Raw genomic sequence first — 22,480 nt, 5'->3', positions numbered from 1 at the left:
AGTCCTAAAATAGGTTTACCATTTTATTTACAAACATTTTTTAACGAAATCCAGCTACCTCAAACAGGAAATAAAGAGTATTAAATCCTAACCCTGTCCACTTTGTAAATCAACCTACTCCTTGTGACTTCCTATTTTCTACCAAAAAAGGTGACGTGTATCCTCTAATCCAAAATGTATCCATCCCTAGATTACAACTTACTTCCTTCTTTGGTCTTTCTGCTGGCTTGTTTTTCCAAAGCCTAGTGTTGTAACTGAATTCAAATTGGAGCAATGACATTAAAAATTTCCACTAATTCATAGTTTTTTCTTCCATCAGAGTCACAAATAAAAGATTACCAGGAGGTTCGTGCATATTGTAAGGAAATGAGATCTCATAATAAAACTAGCAAAAGTCTTAGACCTTGAGTTGATCAAAATCAAATTTATTAAATGAGCATGGATTTGCTTTCCATGCTCATGCTTCAAGGGAAACTAGCCATCCAATTCTACCTTCAACATTATGAATCCTGCAAGAATCGTATCTTTCTACTGAACACAGCAACACAGTCAAATGGTATCCCAGTCTTCAAAAGAACTGATTTTCCCCTCCAATCAATAATGTACTGATTTATTAATTAAACTGATGTATGTAGCCATCCAATTGTCAGACAGTGATTCACTCCTTCTCCACCTTTACATTTTTACTTACATAAGGTATTCCAGCTGCTCGATTCCTTTCTACTACAGCTTTCACATCATTAAGATCAGTGTAATTCCATCGACAGATATGGAAGCCGAGATTCCAATAGGAAGGCATCCATGGAAGTCCTATCAACTTTACAATTAAAATACAAAGCAAAATTTAAGAGGGTAGCATTTCCTTTTGCACTGTATTGTTTATAGAGAAGGATAATATTTTCTTGAAATGTAGACAAAGAGGAAGACTACTGAAATCTCTGAACCACCATGCTACTGGACAAGACATATTTTTATTGATTAAGTTTCTAGGAAAAAGGTAATGCATTTTTAAGATGCTACCAGAATGCAGAAAAAAAATTAGATTTCTCAGTGAGTGAGCATCCTCATTCATTGCATTACAGTGTGATATGCTGGCTTGACAGACATGGATAGAAAGACATTATATAGGGTGGGGAATACAGCACATACTTTGGGGTTGCATGAGATATAACAGCAGCAACATTAGCAACATAAATCTTCTTCTAGATGATGCCCCAAAACTACTAGTTAAGGATTTTGATGAATTGGGAAGAGAGGTTGGCTGAGATGAGGATTTGATCTAATTCAGAGAGATATTCATATGGCAGTAACAATCAGCTGTGTCTTTTGTCATTTTTGCTTGTGTATCTGGTATGTCCCTAATCTACAATAACTTCTCAAGAAAAGCAGATCTGCTCTTGCTAGTATAAACAACAATATATAGAGCTCTACTCTATAAAGATCAAGTAGAAACATTATAGAAAAAAACATACCAATAGATATTGTTGCACTACTTCTTCTGGAGTATTTCCTAAGAAGACGTAGAAATCTAAAACTCCACCAATTGTTCTGTATGTTACTGCAGGAGCAGGTTGAAGAGCAAAATCTGTTAGGAGAAATTCTTGAAATTAATTGAGACTTAAACACAAGAATATTGTCTTTATTTTTACACCTAATTTATTGTGTAAATTGAATATCTGAATGAATAGGAATATTCCCAGGACTAGCATGTGCCTTTCAAAGTTTTTCCATATTTCAGATTTCAGTTGGAATTTTCAGTTGTAAAAAGAATCCTACTATCCTTTTAACGGTCTAACAAAATATGCACTATTCTTAATTGTTCCTTGAGAATCTCATGAAGATTGAATGGAGGACCACCAGTGTATGGAGAGACTGGGTGATTTAAAAATGAAAATTATATTGAGGATTCCAATGTAACTACATAGGCATAAGTCCAGAGGTGGGTTCCTACTGGTTCAGGCCGGTTTGGCCAAATAGGTAGTAACTTGGCCTGCCATGCCCCTGAACCAGTTCTCTCTGTGGCACAGTAGGTGCCACCATCTTGTTTTTAGCTTCTGCGCATGTGCAGAAGCATTTTTTTAGTTCACAGTGCATCCCTGAGCAAACCAGCAGTAACAGCAGCCGGAACCCACCCCTGCATAGGTCAATTGAATTTTAAATCTATAAAATTACTTTAGAGAACGTTATCTGAAACTGTAGCAACAATTTTCAGTGGATCTGCATAGAAATACATCTGGAAGAAAAACAACATAAAAACAATATGGAATTCTTCATAAATATTTACACTGCCTTGGTAGAATGCTTACAAATGGAACTATCAGTGTGATTTGGGAAGGAAAAGCAGTAATCTTATATCTGCTAACCTACCATGGCATTGCCTCACCAAGATTAAGGACTTAATTTTGAATAGATAGGATCACACTGTTTCACAATTAGAGTCTCAATATTATTAGTTAGAGGAATGTAATTGTAACACAACTCCATCAGAATAAATGTATTGGATGAAAAATGTAAGAGTATAAAACATACCTGCTGATCAACTCTTGTGCACTTATCATATAAGTACATGTGTAGAAAATTGTTTAAGAAAGCCAGGTGATTTTTAACAAAATCATAAATAATTTCCTTACCCATGGCATTACTGTTCATAAGGAACACTCCGAATGAATGTCCACTCGTATCTTCCAGACATAAGAAGAAAGTCTGAGCACCATACAGGTTGCTCATATCCTTTGAAGGAAACAACAACCAGTATTTAGTAAATACTAAAGTTCATTAGAACTCCTAACAGAGGTGGTATTCAGCTAGTTCTGACCAGTTCTGGAGAACCAGCAGTGGAAATTTTGAGTAGTTCAGAAAATAGGTAAATACTAGAGGTGGGATCAGCCAAACCGGTAGTAGCAATGGCGAGAAGCTCCGCCCACACACCCAGACGCTTCTGTGCATGCACAGAAGTGTCCAGTATGCACGCAAACATGCATAAGAGCACCCCCAAAACTGGTAGTAAAGAAATTAGCAACCCACCTCTGATAAATAAAATCTCTGACTGGCCCCACCCCAATCTATTCTCTGACTCCCAAGTCCAGTTGATTGGGAGGATATGAGGATTTTGCAGTAACCATCCCCTGGAGTGGTGTGGGGATGGAGATTTTACAGTATACTTCCCCTGCCATGTCCACCAGGCCACGGCCACAAAACTGCTAGTAAAAAATTGTGAATGCCACCACAGACTCTTAAGTGTTGAAATGGAATAACTTAAACTGCCTTGAACATGTATAATATTTTTTATCGTTCTCGTACTGCTAAATAGTAGTATGTGGCTTGGTAACACCAGTGGTTTGGGAATCCATATTAATTATCTATAATTAGATATTGGCCTTTAATTTAAGTGAAAAATCACATATCATATATCCTTGAATTTAGACCACAAATAAGTAATGAAATCCAGTGTCTTCTGCTTTTTCGAATATCTATTGTCAATCTGCTTCTTGCCCGACTGTCTAGAATCAGTGTATCTACTGGTTCTATAACAATATAAATAATTTATTCAGGCACTTGACATAAGACTGTCTACAAAGACTGTCCAAAAGCTACAGTGGGTCTAAAAATGTAGCCTATTCAGTTCTAGATTCTTCCTGCTACCACCAACCCTTCTCTTATTGTAACCCACTCATTCATGCCCATGCAAAAAAATAAGTTTGCTTGTTTTTGTTTATAAGCATTTTTTCTGTTTCCATTTTAATACATTTTAAAAAATTATCTCAAGTTTTTCTAATATAATATGCCAATATTTTAAATGGGTTGCTATAAATGAAGTTTCTAATCCAAACTATGTCTGCTACCTTTGCTTTCTCAGTTTTTTCATATATATTTGTGCACATTTCTGTGTTACTTTTGCTTACTCTGGAAGGGGGGTTCATTATTTGATTTAATGTACTATAAGCTCAAAGAAAAATCTCTTTGAAGACCAGATTGCATAAGTTAGAAAGTTAAAGAAAGTTAAAATACACAATATTTGTCTTCTTTGTCCAATATTTTTTTTAAAAAAACTGGAACAGCACCAATAACTATATTCTTATAATTCCTCCACCACCACCATTTCTCTACAGAAAGGGAAAAAATGATTGCAAAAAAAATGATGCAATAGAAGTCAATAGAGTACAGGGAATCCTCAATTTACAACCATTTGTTTAATGATCATTTAAAGTTACAGTGGTACTGAAAAAACAACATTTTTCACACTTAACAACTTAGCATCCCCGATGGTCATGTGAAGAAAATTCAAATGCTTGACAATTGACATGTATTTATGACAGTTGCAGTGTCCCATGTCATTTTTTGAGAGCTTTTATGACCTCCTGACAAGCAAAGTCTATGGGAAAATCAGCTTCACTTAACAATCATGTCACTAATTTAACAACTGCAATGATTTACTTAACAACTAGGGCAAAAAAGGGCATGAAATGGGGCAAAACTCACTTAACAGCTATGTTGCTTACCAAAAGAAAATTTGGACTCAATTGTGGCCAGAGGTTGAGGGCAGTGGTGGGTTGCAGGGGGTACGTTCTGGTACAGGCACACCTGAACTTGCCCGGAGCACCGGATACCATTCCGTTCCGGTGCTCCCGAGGGCCCACCCGTCTGCCTGAGCTCCTTACCAGTCTTTTAAGTCTTCAGGGCTTATGTGCATGTGCATGGTGCGTACAGCACCTGCGTGACACTCCACTAAGCAGCTGGAGCATTGCGGGGGCGCTAAGACACATGCACGTGCTGGACGCATCTATATGGATGCCGCCAGGCCTATTCCAACCATACCGGTTTGAACGGGATCTGGAGCCACCACTGGTTGAGGGCCACCTATATTTTTAACAAGCCAACTGTGCTTTCTTCTCTTGTGGTTCTCCTTTATGCCTTGCCTGAATTTTAAGTAATGCTGTGCTTTCATTTTATTCACAGCCATGTAAGAATCATGTTTCTTGGTTTATTTACTTTGCTTTCCTCTGTTCATTTCATTCATACAGAATCTTTTATGTTCTTCTTTGTTTTACTGCCTCAGAAAAGCAAACCTGATACAGAATCAGAAGAAGATACTTACCCCATTAGGAAAAGCATCTCGGGTAAAAATAGGCCATGTTTTCCAGTTAAAATCATGCCGATATTGTCGATGCACATGTTCTCCTACACCATAAACATTCCAGCTAGGCACTCTAATGGAAAGCTGCAAGAACTGATCGGCATATATCAGAGGTCCTATACTGGTGTTGAAGCTGTTTGAATGATCAAAGATATTATGTTTTTCATAAACTGGATTTTTAAAAAATGCATTCAATTCACACCGTATTCATACTAAGAATTCCTTGTGAAGAAAAAAAAAGGTAAGCAAAACACCAGCATTTGTCTAAAGTGACATAAGAGCTCAAAATTGGGCCACCAGTAAGAGCTATTGTCACCAAGGCAGGACACTACAGAACACCGGAAACATTTGGAAGAATAGATAATAGGTCTTTATTCCTTAACAAGCATTGCTCATTTTCTTGACTGCTGCTGATGTATTGTTTTAATTATCCCTTTTCAATATTGTGATAAGGATGTTACATAAATAAATGATGGCAGTCAAACTTCCCAGAAGGATGATTATTTCTGATTCTTGCCTAAAATGTGCAACAACAATGAATGTGCTAGTGGATACACTTTCATTTCATGTTGAACAACAGAGCGACAGATAGCAAAACCTGGTATGAAAAGTTCAAAAACATCTTTTGATTTAGAGTCTTTCTTGGGATGCTGTTGAACATGCAGGCATCTTATGATCTATGACCGTGATGGTGAACCTATGGTACGCGTGCCTTCACAATGCAACGGTCACTGCCTTATGGACGTTGACATTTACGAAGATTAAGTCCAAGTCCAAGTAAGTCCATGGTACGCGTGCCAGATGCAAGCTGACACCCTAGTTCAGCTCCACCAGCATGCGGGCATGCTTCCCGCCAACCAGCTGGTCTTCAGGTCTCTGCCGCACATGTGGGTGGTGCATGCAGGGAAGCTGCAGGGGGAGTGTGTGGGGGCAAGTGCATGCATGCACTGGGACAGTGCATGTGCAGGGGAGTTGCGTGCATGCACAGGGGGCAGTGTGTGAGGGGGCACGCATGCTTGGGAGGTTGATTGAACTGTAGATTGCCTATATATAAAAATCAAAGAACAGAAAGATAACTTACAGGACTTTATTGTTGCTATTCCTGATCACACTGATTCCAAAAGGATTGTCTGTGATTTCTACTCGATACATTAAATTGGTTGCTTTAGATCCCTGGAAAGGCTGAACATTTTCATGTGGGACTTCAAATCTATCTTTGTTGGCAGGATCTGTAATCTGTTAAAACCAAACATTTTAAAATGAAATAAATGTTGACATAGTAAATGCACAACTTTCCCTCATCTGAAATATTCTTAGTTGGTGGTAAACTATATCAGGTTTAATAAATTTAATTAATTATATTAGTCTTGCAATATTTTAAAAAAAGATTCCAACATCAAGCCGCAACTAGCATGTTTTTTGATCTAAATAAGATGCCAGAAAACAGCTATGGTTGGAGAATCCTCAGGTATAGATAATACAGCAAGCACTAATAAGATAGGTAAAAGCTTAGCCATAAGAATGGAAGCCTAGGTCCCAAGGAATTAACATTTAGTTGTGGAAGCAACAGTCTTTCAGACAGCAGTTATGGTAAGCATACCAGTTTTAGACAAATTCTGGGCCCCTTCTTTTAAATGTAAGGGATCAGTATAATCAGTGTATACTTCATCTTCCACATCTCCTATTATTCATTTTATGTATTGATCAATCGAGCTACGCAATAAAGATATAGAATTCCCATAATTGATTAGATTGAGATGTTACCTATGTACAATAAAATGCATACTATTGTAACCAATCAAATAAAATATGGTTTTTGTAAGACCATAAAGAGGGTTTGCAATTCCACCTCTTTACACTTCGGGTTCTGATATCAAAAGTTGTGCTTCAATGTATTTGTGCTCTGATCTCTACAGTCCTCTATATTGAAAAAGATGGCATTTGTTAGAGAAATTTCTACAGCTGCAGATTTCTAGATTGATTGATCCTTCTCTGTTCTCAAAAATCAAAAGCATTTTTAGTTGTTTCATCATCCTGTTATCAGAAATTCAAAGCAATCTCTTTTTCATCACCTTTAAAGTATGTTAAAATTGTTTTCATCATTGTGAACCATGTTTTAAATACTTCATTTTTTATGTGCCCAACCCTATATTGAGCTCCCATGGTGCAGGGGTGAGAATGCAGAATTGCAGGTAAACTCTGCCCACAGCCAGGAGTTTGAACCTGACAGAGGTTAAGATTGACGTAGCCTTCCATCCTTCCAAGATTGGTAAAATGAGGACCCAGGTTGCTGGGGACAATACGCCGACATTGTAAATCATCCAGATGCTGTAAAGCACCATGGGGCAGTATATAAGTCTAAGTGCTGTTGCGATTGCTAGATCATCACAGGCATTCAATTAGAAAGTTTATAAAGGTTTTATGCCTGCTTTTTACTAATAGAGTTAAAACTGGCAAACTAGACAGATGGGTTTCTCAGTGAATATCTGAAATGTCCTGAGAAATTTCATATTGGCTGTGAACCAACATGAGAATGCTGATCTTAAGAAAGTTTTTTCCTGGAATATATAGAAAGTACCCTTCAATATATATAAGTAGATTGTTCCTAAATAGGTATGAAATATACCTATTTGTATGCTCATTTGCTTGATACTCATTTGCCTTAAGATGCAGAACATTTTACTTTAAGATGATATGAATCGTAAGGTTGGTTTTGCTTTATATACAATATTCTATAATTGGACAACATACCCTTTCAAATGAATATTTTATTTTTTTATCTTTGAAGATACAGAATAGATCTAAGCTGCAAAATTCCAGATGTTCACAATATGCGAGCAAAGATTTACTGCTTCCTATGTCTCTTTGCTGTTATCTAATGGACATCTAGATTTTTACAATCCAGATCTAGTATACTTAGCAAAAATAATCACATTGTACAGACTGAAAATTTGCCTCCAAATTCTGCACAGTGATCTTTAGCCCAGTGATACATTATGGAATCAGCTTGTCATTCATTCATCTTTTAATTCCCTGTTATTATTAACTTAAGCTTATTAGGTTTAGTTGCCACCCACTTGCAGTCCTTGATCTTCTGGTTGAAAATATTTCATTTAAAAAAACAACAACATTCTAACCTTAAAATGAAATCGGTTTGCTGTTTGGTATTCTGCAGTGAGATGTAGCTTTTCAATATCATTCCCAAAGAGGGATGGAGAAGGTAGTCTTGTTAGAGTAGCTTCAAATCCTAAGAAGGAAGGAAAGGAAGGAAGGGTGTTACTTCCAATATTGACAATAACAATAGTTACATGTGGTCTGCTGGGTACTCCTCATTCGGGACAAAGCAAAGTAAAAGAATAAGGCATGCAGTTTACCTATGAAGCATTCTGTCCATTCTGACCTTTAGATTAAATCTGTATTCAACATATCTGAAGCATTTTTCAGTCCAGCTTCTTTTTTTTTTTTCCGAATAAAGGAAGTTGATTAGGGTGAACCTCTGGACGAAAATCAGTCAATGAATTATAGACCAAAACAGACTTTGAATCAGTGGTGGGATTCACATTTTTTTTACTACCGGTTCTGTGGGTGTGATTTGGTGGGTGTGGCTTGGTGGGCGTGGCAGAGGAAGGATACTGTAAAATCTCCATTCCTGCCCCACTCCAGGGGAAGGTCACTGCAAAATCCCCATTTCCTCCTGATCAGCTGGGACTCGGGAGGCAGAGAATGGGACAGTGGGGCCAGTCAGAGGTGGTATTTACAAGTTCTTGGAACTACCCAAAATTTCCGCTATTGGTTCTCCATAGCTGGTCAGAACCTGCTGAATACCACTTCTGCTTTGAATTTATCTCTCTATATTATGCATTCCTTTTAGTTGATCCACTTCATTCTGGAAGCCTCTATACTAGCCTTCTCCATTGCATGGAAGCTGATGCCCCTTGAAAATGCTGTAACAATTTTCTGCATTGCACTTAGCCACTGATAAATTGCACAATGATTGAAAGAACTGCATTGACTTAAATTTTCTATTAGACCAAGTTTAAGGGTTTGTTTGTTTGTTTTTTGTTTAATCTGTAGGGTTCTAAAAAAACCACCGAATCTGTACATGAAACAAAAGGAAAATCTGCTTAAGTCCTTTCCTAGTTTTCTCCCAACTTGTGGAGTCTCAGATCCATATGAATCATTAATATCTCATCTTGCTGGCACTTAATTAACAATTATTTTTATTTATTTATTTATAGTCCAAGACAAAGTCATAGTAAACAATAAAACAATGCATAATAAAATACTGGAAAATTGTTTATTTTTATATGTATTAATTTTATATTTAGAAGTGACAAAAATAGTAAAAAAACCAACTTCTCAATTTTAACCCTACCCCCCAACTAAAATAACTACAAAACCCAATTTTTTACTAAATAGTAAAAGTTTATTAACAAACATGCTAACCAGGGGTGGGTTATGGCAGTTGCTACTGCCGGTTCACTCATGGCCATGCCACGTGGGCATGCACAGTGCAATAAAACTTGTCTTCACATGTGCAGAAACAAAAAAAACAAGGTGGCAGCGCCTACGGTGCCACCTGGACAACCGGTCCGAGGGTGTGGCAGGCCTGGCTGACTGTCTGTTCCAGCGACTCAGGACGAAAAACCACTTCCGTTTCAGCCCAAGGGGTCCAAACAGGTAGGAACCCACCACTGATGCTAACGTAGCTTCTTGACTCAGAAAGTTTAAGAATTTAGGAATGGCTGTTTCTCTTTCCCATGTTAAGTGGTGCAGATACAAAGAAGACACTTGATCTATCAGATTTTAAGAGTATTAGTAAGAAAGAAATTAAGCATTAAGTTTATCCATATGCTGAAAATACTTTTATTTTACATTTTATGTTCATTGACTTATTTACATGCTGGGCATGTTGTATCTACAAATATCTAATAAGTCTGGAGTTTAGGCTTCTTCAGCTTACCTGGATTTGTATCTGACATTCTTCCTTGAACTTGGTACCCATGATTGTTTGAAAAGTAGCACCAAGGTACATGTGTTTCATTCTGAGGATCCCAGCAACAACCACGGAGTACACACAGATCCTGCATCATTAGCATTAAAAGGAAAGGAAAGGAAAAAGGAAACTGTGATCATCAAAATAAACTCCAGATTAATTTTGGGACAATAGCATGTGTATAATCATTAATGACTGGAATGCAATGGCTCGGTGGCTAAGACGCTGAATGTGTTGATCAAAAGTTTGGCAGTTCAAATCCCCAGTGCCATGTAACCAGGTGAGCTCATGTTACTTGTCCCAACTTTTGCCAACCTAGCAGTTCGAAAGCATGTAAAAATGCAGTAGAAAAAATAGGAACCACCTTTGTTGGGAAGGTAACAGTGTTCCGTGCACCTATGGCATTTAGTCATGCCAGCCACATGACCACGGAGACATCTTGGGTCAGCACTGGCTCTTCAGCTTTGAAATGGAGATGAGCACCATCCCTTAGAGCTGGAAATGACTAGCACATATGTGCAAAGGGAACCTTTACCTTTACCTTTAATCATTATTGACAGGCAAGCTGCACAGTTTGAAACCAACTATCACTGACCTTTTAAGTGGGTTTGTAATGTTCATATATATCTTTTGAAAACAGATTTGTAATTATAGGTGTTCCAAATTACCAGTAAGAGTTGCTTTTCAGACTTATAAGCATTCAAGCAACTGTTATATAAGCAATAGTAGCTAACATACAGTATGTTAGCCACTAAAAAAAATAACTTCCTTTCCTACTTAGAAATGAGCCGAGGTGGCACAGTGGTTAGGGTGCAGTACTACAGGGCACTTCAGCTGACTGTTATCTGCAGTTCAGCGGCTCAAGGTTGACTCAGCCTTCCATCCTTCGGAGGTGGGTGAAATGAGGACCCAGACTGTGGGGGCAATTTGCTGACTCAATTTGCTAAAAAATCTGTAAACAGCTTAGAGAGGGCTGAAAGCCCTATGAAGCAGTATATAAGTCTAATAAATAAATAAACAAACAAACAAACAAGCAGATAAATAAATAAATAAATAAATAAATAAATAAATAAATAAATAAATAAATAAATAAATAAATAAATAAATAAATAAATAAATAAATAGCACTCAGAAAGCCTCCATCTTAATATACATTGGAATTAATTCTAAATTTTAAAATTAAATCACTTGCTGGAAAATGTGTGCTGCTACTCTTCCAAACTTAATGCACCTTTTAAAAGGGAACTTTGAGAAATGGGAGGGGCAATACATTCAGTTCAGACAGCTGCCAAAAACCTGACAAGCCTTTAATAAAGGGAAATATGGAAAATTCAATTTCTTTCAATAACTGGACGAAAACAGGAATAGATCTCATTCTTTTCATACAATGAATATACCACTTTGGGGTGATACAACTACAAAACTACTTTGATGATGCAGCTTAAGTAATATCTTCATCACATATTCTGGAAGTGGGTATTGATCCCAGTGTTCTGACTTAGGCTTCCTGAGAAAGCATAAATCACAAACTTAGTTCCAAAAACCCTCTTTTATTTATACGGCTGTGAATTATGGTCAGTCATAGCCCGCATGGTTTCCCCAACAGTATATGAAGATTCCGACAGATGTCTGGTCGATTTGCCAGTCTTTCAGGGTAATGTTGATAAGAACCAGTGATGGGTTCTGGATCCCATTGCAACCAGTACGGTGCAACGGGGCTTGCCATCCACTACATGAATGTGCGCACACACACACACACCATGTGCATGAGTCCTTACTTCCTGTGATGCCCCTGCAATGCTCCGGCTGCTCAGCGGAGCATCACGCAGGCACCGTATGCTCTGTACACCTGTGCAGAAATGCCGAAGAGCTCAAATACAGGTAAGGAGGGTGGGCCCTCCAGAGCACCATACTGGAATGGTACCTTGTGCTCCCGACAGGCACTAGTATGCCTGTACCAGGGCGTACCACTTGCAACCCACCATTGATAAGGACCCACCTTTATCTTCCTTGAAATGTTTCCAGGGACCTAATTGCCAATTAGTTTTGCAAGGCCAAACATACCACAGAGTCAAATGGAACTTCTCAGACCTTGAACTAATTGCTTCCTGCAAAGGGTCATGTCTGTTTGCTTCTCTTTTATGTCTTATGAGAGGGGCCAATCATCTCCAAGCTTTACTCCCAAGTCACCCCTTTTTCTTAATTGTTCTTGCTTTCTGGCAGCTCTATGCATGCGCACACTGAGCACAGGCTCCCATTGTTCTTCTGCCTTGCTGATGTCAGACTCATAACTATCAGATGGTTTTGCCCCCCCCCCCCTGCCTCCAATGCATAGCCCTTGTCCAAGCCTTCCCCAGACTCCAGGACTGGTTCATGTTCCTCCCCAACCTTCTCACTGTCCAACTCTGCTGTCAGCTCCACAGGCCATTAGCGGACCACAACACCCAGTAGCTACTCTAAACAGGGTTACGACTTGGACATTCACCACCAAAAGAGAGCTCCCAAGATGTTTTCCTACTGCAACTCAGAAGGTGAAAGGCTCACAGGCCAGTTAAAGCCTGGCAAAGCCATTTGTTCTAAATTGTACTCCTGTAAAAATGACAAAGAATAATGCTGACTAGTGGATCCCAATTCTGGCTGCCCTCTTCACATTTATTAACTCTTCTAGATAGTTTTCAGAAGACTGATATGACTGTAATTGTTCTGGTTTACAAGAAAGGGCTCACATTTGATCTAATTAACTATTACTCCATTAGTTTCCTAAGCCTAATTGGGAAAGCTTTGCATTAGTCACCACTGTGATAAATTCAGGGACTGATTGGAAAATGAGCAAATCATTGCAGATGAACAGAGAAAGCTTGATTTTATAACATCTGACCGCTAGATGAATGATATTTAAACTCTCCAGAGTTTAAATTGGCTTTTGATATTATAAAGAAGGAAGAAATGGCAAAAATGTGAGACCTCTTCAATGGATTGTTGGCTCTTTAGTCTTATCAGAAACCTTTATGATGGGAACTGTATATGAATAAGTTATGTTTCTTGGGAACATATGATCAAAATATATATTTTATGGGTCCTTCATGCCCTCTGAGCTTGCTGGCTTTCTTGCAAACATTTCATTATCCTAATTAGGTAACATATATATAAAACATATAACAAAAATATACTGCATTTTTCAGTGTATAAGATGCACCGGAGTATAAGACGTACCAGGATTTTGAAAAGGTAAATTAAAAAAGAAAGTTTTTGTACTCTGCAGGCCCCCAAACCCTCTGGACACCTCATTTTTTGTGAAAAAAGGGGCATGCAGTGAGTTTGAGATGCTTGCAAAGTGCTTTTGGGGGCTTGCAGAGGCCAAAAATGAGCAAAAAACAGTCCATTTTTTGTAAAAAGGGGCCCATTTTTTGCAAAATACAGGGCATGTGTAGACTTTAGGAAACTTGTAGAGTGCTCCTAGGGGCTGGGGGGACAAAAAGAAGCAAAAATCAGCCCAATTTGTGTTCATTTTTGCCCTCCCCAGCCCCCAGGAGCACTTTGCAGGCCTCCCAAACCCTCTGCACGTCATTTTTTGCGAAGGGGCAGGGTTTCTGTAGGGCAAAAAGGCTGTATTCAGTATATAAGACACACCCAGATTTTCACCCTCTTTTTGGGGTATATCCAAATCCAAACCAGCTACAAATCCAAACCATCTCAGCTCTGTAATATATGTGTGATATTCTGATTTTTTAATTTAAGAGCCTTATATAGTGTTCTTAGAAATATCCACTGAACCAGCATTCCTCAAAATTTCCAGTTTGGCAGCCCATCATGGAGTGGGGATGGTTTCCTGCAAAGGGCAGACATGCGCACATGCATGTGTGGGCATAGCATCATTTGTGTGAGTGGCAGCTGCATGCACCTTCTCCTCGCTTGAGTGGACCCGCGAGCACCAGTTGTCACTGTTCATGTGAATAGGACTGCAAGTGCCAGCACCCACAACATACACAAGTTGTACTGTGGGCAATGACGCCCACCATTCATGTAAATCAGGCTGTGTGTGAAAGTACGCTGGCCTGTCACTCATACAGCCCAGTTGTGAATAGTCCATGGCTATATCCCACAGATTGGAAACCTCTGCATTAATCTGTTAAGGGGGAAATCTTGAAATAAATTATTTAAATTAATTAAAATTGATATTCTAGTCTTCAAATGTTAGTATTAAAAATAATTGGAAAAGTAATGAACAACACATCGAACCGACCACGTTTTGCAAACATTTGAACATTGTCTTTCAATTTAATAGTTCCTGAAGATACCACTGAACCCACATATCACATGCAGCCGAGCAAATCTGTCTCCATTTCTCCTTCTTTGCTACTGGTTGACACAAAGCATAAAATAATACTTTAGGTAGCTAGACAATAAGATGGTTGGATTTAAATTTGTACTAATCATGTCTCAGCACTCCTCCATTGAATAATTAGGAAAGAAAACCACGAGACTCCATTGATAGAAATCAAGTGTACTTTTACTAATTATAAATGATTAGAAGCGTAGCAAAGTGAAGACTGATTATTTAGGTGTGAAAGCAAATGATATATAGAATAACCCATTCCCCACCCCTTGGCATCCCAGTTACAGTCCAATCATAATTCTCCCAAGTGTCAGGTGTGAGATAACTTCGAAAGGCATCACCAAGATGGAATGTCGGTGCCGTTGGCCTTGGCGGGAAACCTCTTCTGCATGCGCAGTAAGGCAGGCAGCAGAAACTCCAGAATCTTCCTCCAGCACAATTAGTATTCCCCTCCCAAATACCATGCCCCCCTCCCCGTTTCAATGGCAGCCGAAGCAGCAGCAAAGCAGAGGCTGACATCATGTTTACACTTCATTGGGATTAAAATTTATGTTTTAATTTTTAATTTATATTTTGTACTGAACTGTTTTATATTAACTTAATCTATGATCATCATAACAGAAAATTGAGGTCTTGACTTGTGGTCTCTCCTGGACCTGCAATTCCTATTAAACAGCAGAAGGTTCACCCAGCTTTGGCTGCTGCACCAGTTATGACTCTACCTGGACTACAATGTCCTGACCTCTGAAACCCATGTCTTTCTCACCACCTGTCTGAAGTACTGCAATGTGCTGTATGTGAGGTTGTCTTTGGAGAGATGTACAATATATGGCAGCAATATTATTGGCAGATGAGCTCCAGCAATGAAGAATTACACCTATACTACATCTATACTACAGGTATAAAACTGTATTATAGTATTATAATACAGTACTAAAACTGTGTTATTGTAGTCTAGGTGTAAAAACTTTATTATAACTATATGTAAAGGTAAAGGTTCCCCTCACACATAGATGCTAGGTGCTCCTGACTCTAGGGGCCGTGTTCATCTCCATTTCAAAGCCAAAGAACCAGCGCTGTCTGAAAATGTCTCCATGGTCATGTGGCCGGCATGACTAAACATCGAAGGTGCACAGAACGCTGTTATCTTCCCACTGAAGGTGGTCCCTATTTTTCTACTTGCATTTTTACATGCTTTCAAATTGCTAGGTTGGCAGAAGCTGGGAGAAGTAATGGGAGCTATTTATATTATAACTATACTACAGTTATATTATTACTGCTTGCCAGCAGGTCTCCAATCTCAATTTCAAGTTCTATTCATCATCTTTAGGGCCATAAATAGTGTGGAACTAGGACACATCAGGCAACACCTTGCCACAAGCAAATCTACCAATCTGGCCAGGTTCCCAGGAGAGTGCTAGCTGGAACTTCCCTTCCTTCATGAAGCTTGCAGAGAATGAATGAGACAGCTAGCCTTTTTTTGTAATAACTTCCATCTTGCAGAATACTTTCCCCACCACCACCAAGTACAGGCAGTTCCCATTTGCAGTACAGTCTGCAATTCCATAAATAGGTTAAGACTGTTGCATTTCCATGAACTTTAAGTCCCAGCTGGCTGAGTGTGGGCAGCTAACTCAGAGTTATTTTTGTTTTCTGTAATTATATCAGTTTGTTCTGGATTAGTTATTCGGGGGGGGGGTTCCCCTTTTTCTTTTCTTTTTTATTTTTAGTACTATGGAATTAGAATTCTATTTTTTTTATTTATTAAATTTGTTTGCTGCCCATCTCACCTGAGGCTTATAGTTACTGTAAATAAATACATTAGTTTTCATACAGAACTGTGCAATGCTTTTGATGACTTCTATGCATTTATGGATCACAGTGAGCCATGCATCTTCTAATATTTGCTGCAAGAGGTTGTATAAATAGTTAACAGTCCTTATATGATGGTGACTACAACTTTACAGGTTACAGAACCTTTATTTTACTGACTCCTAATCCAATGTCAGAATGTTGCAAAGCCTATCTTTCAGGAGTGCCAAGACATTAAACTATGCTGAAGAAGTATTTGATTTATAGAGGGAAATTTGAGCAAGCAGATAGCTGGTATCTGACCTTTTTCAAGAATTATTCATTCCCATTTTACTGGAAATAAGTATTAAATACCTATTTCTTTCTTTAGCTCTCTCAAATCCCAAAGAAACTGAAAAATTAAGAAGAAAGGCCACCATTGCATATACACTCTCCTCAGTAATACATTTTTTCCAGCATTTTTTTAATCTATTCTGAAATGTTAAATTTGCTGGGGATATAAAGCAGAAATATTAATTTAAACCTGTACTCGAAATTATTAATTTCATAAGCAGAGAATAGACTTTTTATGAGAAATAAAAAGTGTCTTGTAACTAATTAGTAGCACTTTAGTTATTAAGTATTTTAGAAGAGAAAGAAGCTCCAATGCTACATTGTTTTCCCATTAAATCAGAACAACATGTTCTTTCATGCTTAGTATTCTTCATACATAAGAAACTACTTTGCGTCTGGATTAATTTTGAAGCAAATTGGGCTGGTTCCATTCATTACTAAGCAGAAATAGAAAGATATTGATGGTATTTTACAAATAATATCTCTGTTCATCTTCTAAGTTACAGGAACCAATTCTTATCCCGCTAGCATTCACATTCATATATATATATATATATATATATATATATATATATATATGTGTGTGTGTGTGTGTGTGTGTGTGTGTGTGTGTGTGTGTGTGTGTGTGTGTGTGTTGTATATATATACAAGAAGATACACACACACATGCAAATTATTGACTGCAAAAGTTTTTGCTAAAATGAATTTGAAGTCTTTACTCATTCCTTTCTATTCCCTTGATTCAATTATCTCTATGATCTTTGAAGAGGGTTGTGTATCAATCAAGAATCAAGTACCAACCATCATTTGGATGTTATCCCAGAATCTATGTGATTCATCTTATAAAACATTACAAAGCAATTGATTTAAATAAAAGTTATTAATCATTAATGTACATTTTTCTTCACTGAAAGGTTGATTTCTTATCACAAAAGAATTATAGATTAGAAGGGAAAAATATTTTGGAGCTAAATTCCTGTGTACATTTATTAAATATGCAACATTATCTTTTCCATGACTAACTTCAAAACTATTCTCTCTGTTGCAAATATGCTTATTAATTCTAATGGTTTCCACAGCCAACATGTACGTATTTATTAAATCATGCTATTTCTAATTTCAGGAAAAATTGTTGTTTTTTATTTAAAGGGGTGGTATAATAGAATTTAAGTAAAAAAAAATTGTAAAAAAAAAATAACCTGTATATTGTTAATGCTCCCATAATTTGCTCTTAAAAGAAAGGAGAAAAACAACAACATGCATTTTAAAGTTGAATTCAACTGTTCCCATTACATTGTTACTTCAATTTTGTTTGTAACAGGGCTTTATCTTTTACCTTTTTCAGGATTGTTTTTATTTCCCAGACTGTCCTACTGTACATTGGTCCTGTTGGTCTCCCATCCAGGTCTTAACAAGGTCTAATCTTGTTTAGTATTTAGTATTTTAGTATTTATTAATACTTATAGGCCGCCCTTTTCCCTGAGGGGACTCAGGGCGGCTTACATAAAATGAGGGGGGGGGTATACAGACAATAGACACAAACAATACATAGAAGTAAAATAGCTTAGTTTATAGCTTAGTAAAATAGTTTAGCTTTTTGAGCCTTGCTAAAATTGTCTGGTTGAGGAATTCTGGGAGGTAAGTCTTAAAATTGCCAAGTTTGGTAGCCGCTGCTCTAGATAGACTTTAACTTTGTGATTGTTTATTTTTGTTTTGTTTTTAAAGAAAGAATATTTTACCTTGGCCAACCCCAACCCTTCACTTGATTCCCATAGTTAACACAATAACACTGCTGGACCATAATTCTGAATTAGTAATGTGAACCTCTGTTTGCAAGGAAAGTTTTCCCATGTCTTCTCTTGAGAAGCATAATAAAGAGTTATAAGGATTTACTATTTTAGTATTCTCTACTTGGAGTTTCGGTGTCAAATATAGTCCAAGAGGAATCACATGCAGTTAGGCGTGACTAAATGTGGACTATTATACACAATCAAATTAGCAACTGAATACACTTTCCCATTCCCTTTTGACACATTTGACTGAATTGGAGTATCAAGCCAGTTGCCTAAGCAGCAAATGGTTCCCGCCACCCTGTACATATATATACACTATCCAATTTCTCAAAAAGAAAATGTGTAGGAAATGGTTATGAAAAGTATTTCATTTTCAGAGCACTTCACAGGAAAGAAAAAGAGGTGCTAACATTTTGATGAACAAATATTTTAGTTTTCCAAATTATCACATTAAATAATAATTATTATCACTATTATTTTTTAAAAAACCTTCTCAACCTACGAGTAGTATGTGCCTTCCTCAGTCTCAGGCCTGCAGTCTCAGGCCTGGGACTTTGAAGTTTCTGCACAGTAACTTGGCTGTTCCTAGCACTGCACCCTTCTATGCAGAAAGCTCTGATGTCGTCCCTGGGATCTGTGGGAAGCACTGCCCCAGTTTAGCAGTCACAGTCCCAAATGCTCCTACCACCACTGGAACCACAGGTTGAGGCCATAAATGTTACAAATGTTTCCTTTCCAGAAATTCAATCCTGGCATAGATAACAGATGATAGATCTGTTGATGATAGATAGATAGATAGATAGATAGATAGATAGATAGATAGATAGATAGATAGATAGATAGATAGATAGATGCTAGATAGATATTATAGCTACTGTAGCTAGCCAGATATGATAGAGATAAATAGATAGATAGATAGATAGATAGATAGATAGATAGATAGATAGGTAGGTAGGTAGGTAGGTAGGTAGGTAGGTAGGTAGGTAGGTAGGTAGGTAGGTAGGTAGATAGATAGATAGATAGATAGATAGATAGATAGATAGATAGATAGATAGATAGATAGATAGATAGATAGATAGATAGATAGATAGATAGATATAGATAGATGCTAGATAGATGGATGGATGATGGATAGATAGGGATAGAGATAGGTAGATAGATAGATAGATAGATAGATAGATAGATAGATAGATAGATAGATAGATAGATAGATAGATAGATAGATAGATAGATAGATATGAAAGAGAGATGATGATGATGATGATGATGATGATGATGATGATGATGATGATGATGATGATGAATGGATGGACGGACAAACAGATAGACAGATGGAATTGTTGTGTTCTGGGAACCCAAGAATCCTCTTACCCCTACTCTCCTAACCTTTTGAATTAACAGTCTGTTTCTCTGTTTTAAGACTGGCAGGCACTTTTAAATGTTTATACAATGTTTCCATGTGGACTATGCACTGCCAGTTTCTGCCTACTAGTTTCATCTCTTATGTTTCCCTTCTAACAATTACGGGATTAAAAAAGAGAACTTTGAATATATAGAGAACCACCCAAAAAGCAACAGCATGTACTATCATCTACTTCTTTCAGGTACCTTCTGCAAGAGTATCATCACTGGTCAAGACTAGTCTAGCTATGTGAACTCATCACTTTGAAAGAAGAAAAGATTGAAGCATGACAAAGCAATGGCTTTCTAGTGGCTTAAAGCATACACACAGGTAATCTCCTGGTATGTGAAAACTATCCTGTTCAGGATTTTATGTATAAGTATTAAATTATATAAGGCTGAAGCTGACATGATAATTAAACTTTTATTTTCTTGTCTTCTTTTAAAGGATTTTAATGAAAAGAAAATAATGACTTTCAAAATAAGATTTTTGTCATGCAGTCTATTGATCCAAAGTTCTGTATCACTGGCTGCATTTCAATATCACAATAAACTAATTTCCTCCACCACAGGTTCTTCCAATGTATTAAAGTAGGACTGCCTGGGAATTTTTGACAATTATCGTTGAACACATCTGGCAAGTATCAAACTGGGAATGGTTACAATAAACCATAGTTCTCATCAGAGTTGTAGGAAAATCAAATCCAGAAAGCACACACAGATAATTGATTCAGCTGGATTCATTAACTTCTTTATATACATAATAACAGATGAATAAATGTACAATACCAATAGTAGATTCTTTCAACGTGGCGGAAGTTACAAGCAGAACACAAGCAGGAGAGAACAGCTAGTTTCAGAGTTCAGAGCAGACAGGGTCATAGGTTTTTGTTTCAATCCTTTGCAGAGACTCAAAAGGTTGCAGGCTAAACCACACCCTGGTTCCTAGCTGTTTCAGCTCCTTATTGCTATGCCTATTCATTGGCTGAATATCTCTCCCAGTCATGAATATTCTAACAGTTATACCATCCTTCAGTTCTTACATTTTTAGCTTTCCTCCACAGATTCAGAGACCACGAAATATTTTGAAACTTTTGCTTAAATAAACTTGTGTGATCAACAGCCAACAAGCTGCTGGTTGTGATGGTTTACTGAAGTAAACTCCAAATCATTTTTTTACAGCTCCATAGAGGAAGATTCCCTTCTGCCTATTTAATAACTAGCGTATAATAATAGGTAGAAAATTGTGTTCAAATTCTGAGCAATCATACAAGGACACATAAACTGATTGGTAGCCTCACATTGCAATGAACAAGATCATATATTCAATTTCATAGCTACTAAGATTGTTGGCCATGCAGGTACAAAGGTAGCCAGAGAAATGCTTGAAGCCTGAGAAACAGGCCCTTTGTCAGTCAACAGTGCTGGTTTACCACCAGCTTATCAATGTGCCAAGGGCTTGGACACACAGGAAAAAACAGCACAAGGAAACAACAGCCAATTGCTGGCCATCAACACAACAACCAACCACATAAGGAAAGCACCACATAAATATAAAGCATAGAATAACCCAAGGCACATATTCTGATAGAGAGAAGTTATCTGAGAATGTGCTCCAGTACAAGTCTGAAAGCTCAGAAGACTAAACCTCTTGTCCTGGTGACCGACCCAGATTGGATCTTGCAACATTATGTTGTGACACACATATTTGCCTTTATTTGTGTTCAGACTTCATTAAACTGCATCTGGATTTTCACCCACAAATTCATGAAAAAAATGTATATTAATTGGTTTCTTTATCTCTGATAATTGTTGGAGTTTACCCAAACACCTTTCCTCTCCGTGCAATCCTGAAGTATTTTTTGTGGTGGCCCATATGATAGCAGTTCCATCTTTTTCCAACTATCTGATTGTGACAATAATGATGATGACAATTGTTTCTTCTTCTCCTTCTCTTTCCTGCTCTTTTCCTCTATTGATACACATTTCCCCACTACTTTCTTTCTATTTTTTTTCCTCAAAATTCTCCAACTGCATTTCAAAGTCCTCTGCATGAGCATATTGTTGAGGGCACAAAAAGATGCATGAATGCTATACTTGAGTGCCAACAAATAACTCAGTCTGTTAGCTTACTAAATCATGACACATGATATGGTTTAAACAACATGACATTTGTAAACCTTCCTGAGCCTTTAGAAGTGATTGCATGCATGCATAAAGAAATAAGTAGGGCTGCCAAGCTTTTTTCAATGAGCACGATCAATTCCATTGGCCATTCCAACCCTTTGCAAACATTTTTTTAAAAAAAATGTGGACATGCAATCTTCACCAGTGTGGGAAGGAAAAATATTTTTTTTATATTTGCAATAGTCGTAAGCATAAAAAATGGTCATAAGTGATTTTTTTTTCAATGCAGTTGTAACTTTAAATGGTTATTAAATGATTTTTGTAAGTTGTGGCATACCCCTACTCATAGTTTAAGATGGGTGGAAATGTAATAATTCTTAATCAATAAGTTATTATTATTTAACTTGTATACACTACTTACCTTTGTTGCCACTTGATCTGGGATGCAGTCTATTCTTTCAGGAAGAGGAATAATTGGACAAGTAGGTGAAAAGGCTAAAAATAAATCAATGTATTACATCAGTCAGAGAATAACAACAACAACAACA

At 37.4% G+C, this 22,480-nt stretch overlaps 1 protein-coding gene across 1 annotated transcript in view; it reads right to left on the bottom strand.

Moving 5' to 3' along the window:
• The window catches only part of SI (sucrase-isomaltase), a 104,834-nt gene that overhangs the window by 71,655 nt on the left and 10,699 nt on the right, over positions 1–22,480 (bottom strand). The window contains exons 3-10 of the mRNA XM_087725303.1: positions 22,354–22,427; positions 10,098–10,218; positions 8,272–8,381; positions 6,216–6,370; positions 5,096–5,267; positions 2,631–2,730; positions 1,473–1,585; positions 692–817 (exon numbers count right to left, since the gene is read on the bottom strand). Coding sequence (XP_087581429.1) covers positions 692–817; positions 1,473–1,585; positions 2,631–2,730; positions 5,096–5,267; positions 6,216–6,370; positions 8,272–8,381; positions 10,098–10,218; positions 22,354–22,427 — 971 coding nt within the window. The remainder of the gene's footprint in view (positions 1–691; positions 818–1,472; positions 1,586–2,630; positions 2,731–5,095; positions 5,268–6,215; positions 6,371–8,271; positions 8,382–10,097; positions 10,219–22,353; positions 22,428–22,480) is intronic.

Source organism: Thamnophis sirtalis, unplaced genomic scaffold, assembly GCF_051295495.1.
Source record: "Thamnophis sirtalis isolate CommonGarterSnake01/CBP01778 unplaced genomic scaffold, rThaSir2_p1.2 scaffold_11, whole genome shotgun sequence".
Taxonomy (NCBI): domain Eukaryota; kingdom Metazoa; phylum Chordata; class Lepidosauria; order Squamata; family Natricidae; genus Thamnophis; species Thamnophis sirtalis.
The sequence above is the reverse complement of the archived record's forward strand: the minus strand, read 5'-3'. Positions and strand labels throughout refer to the sequence as shown.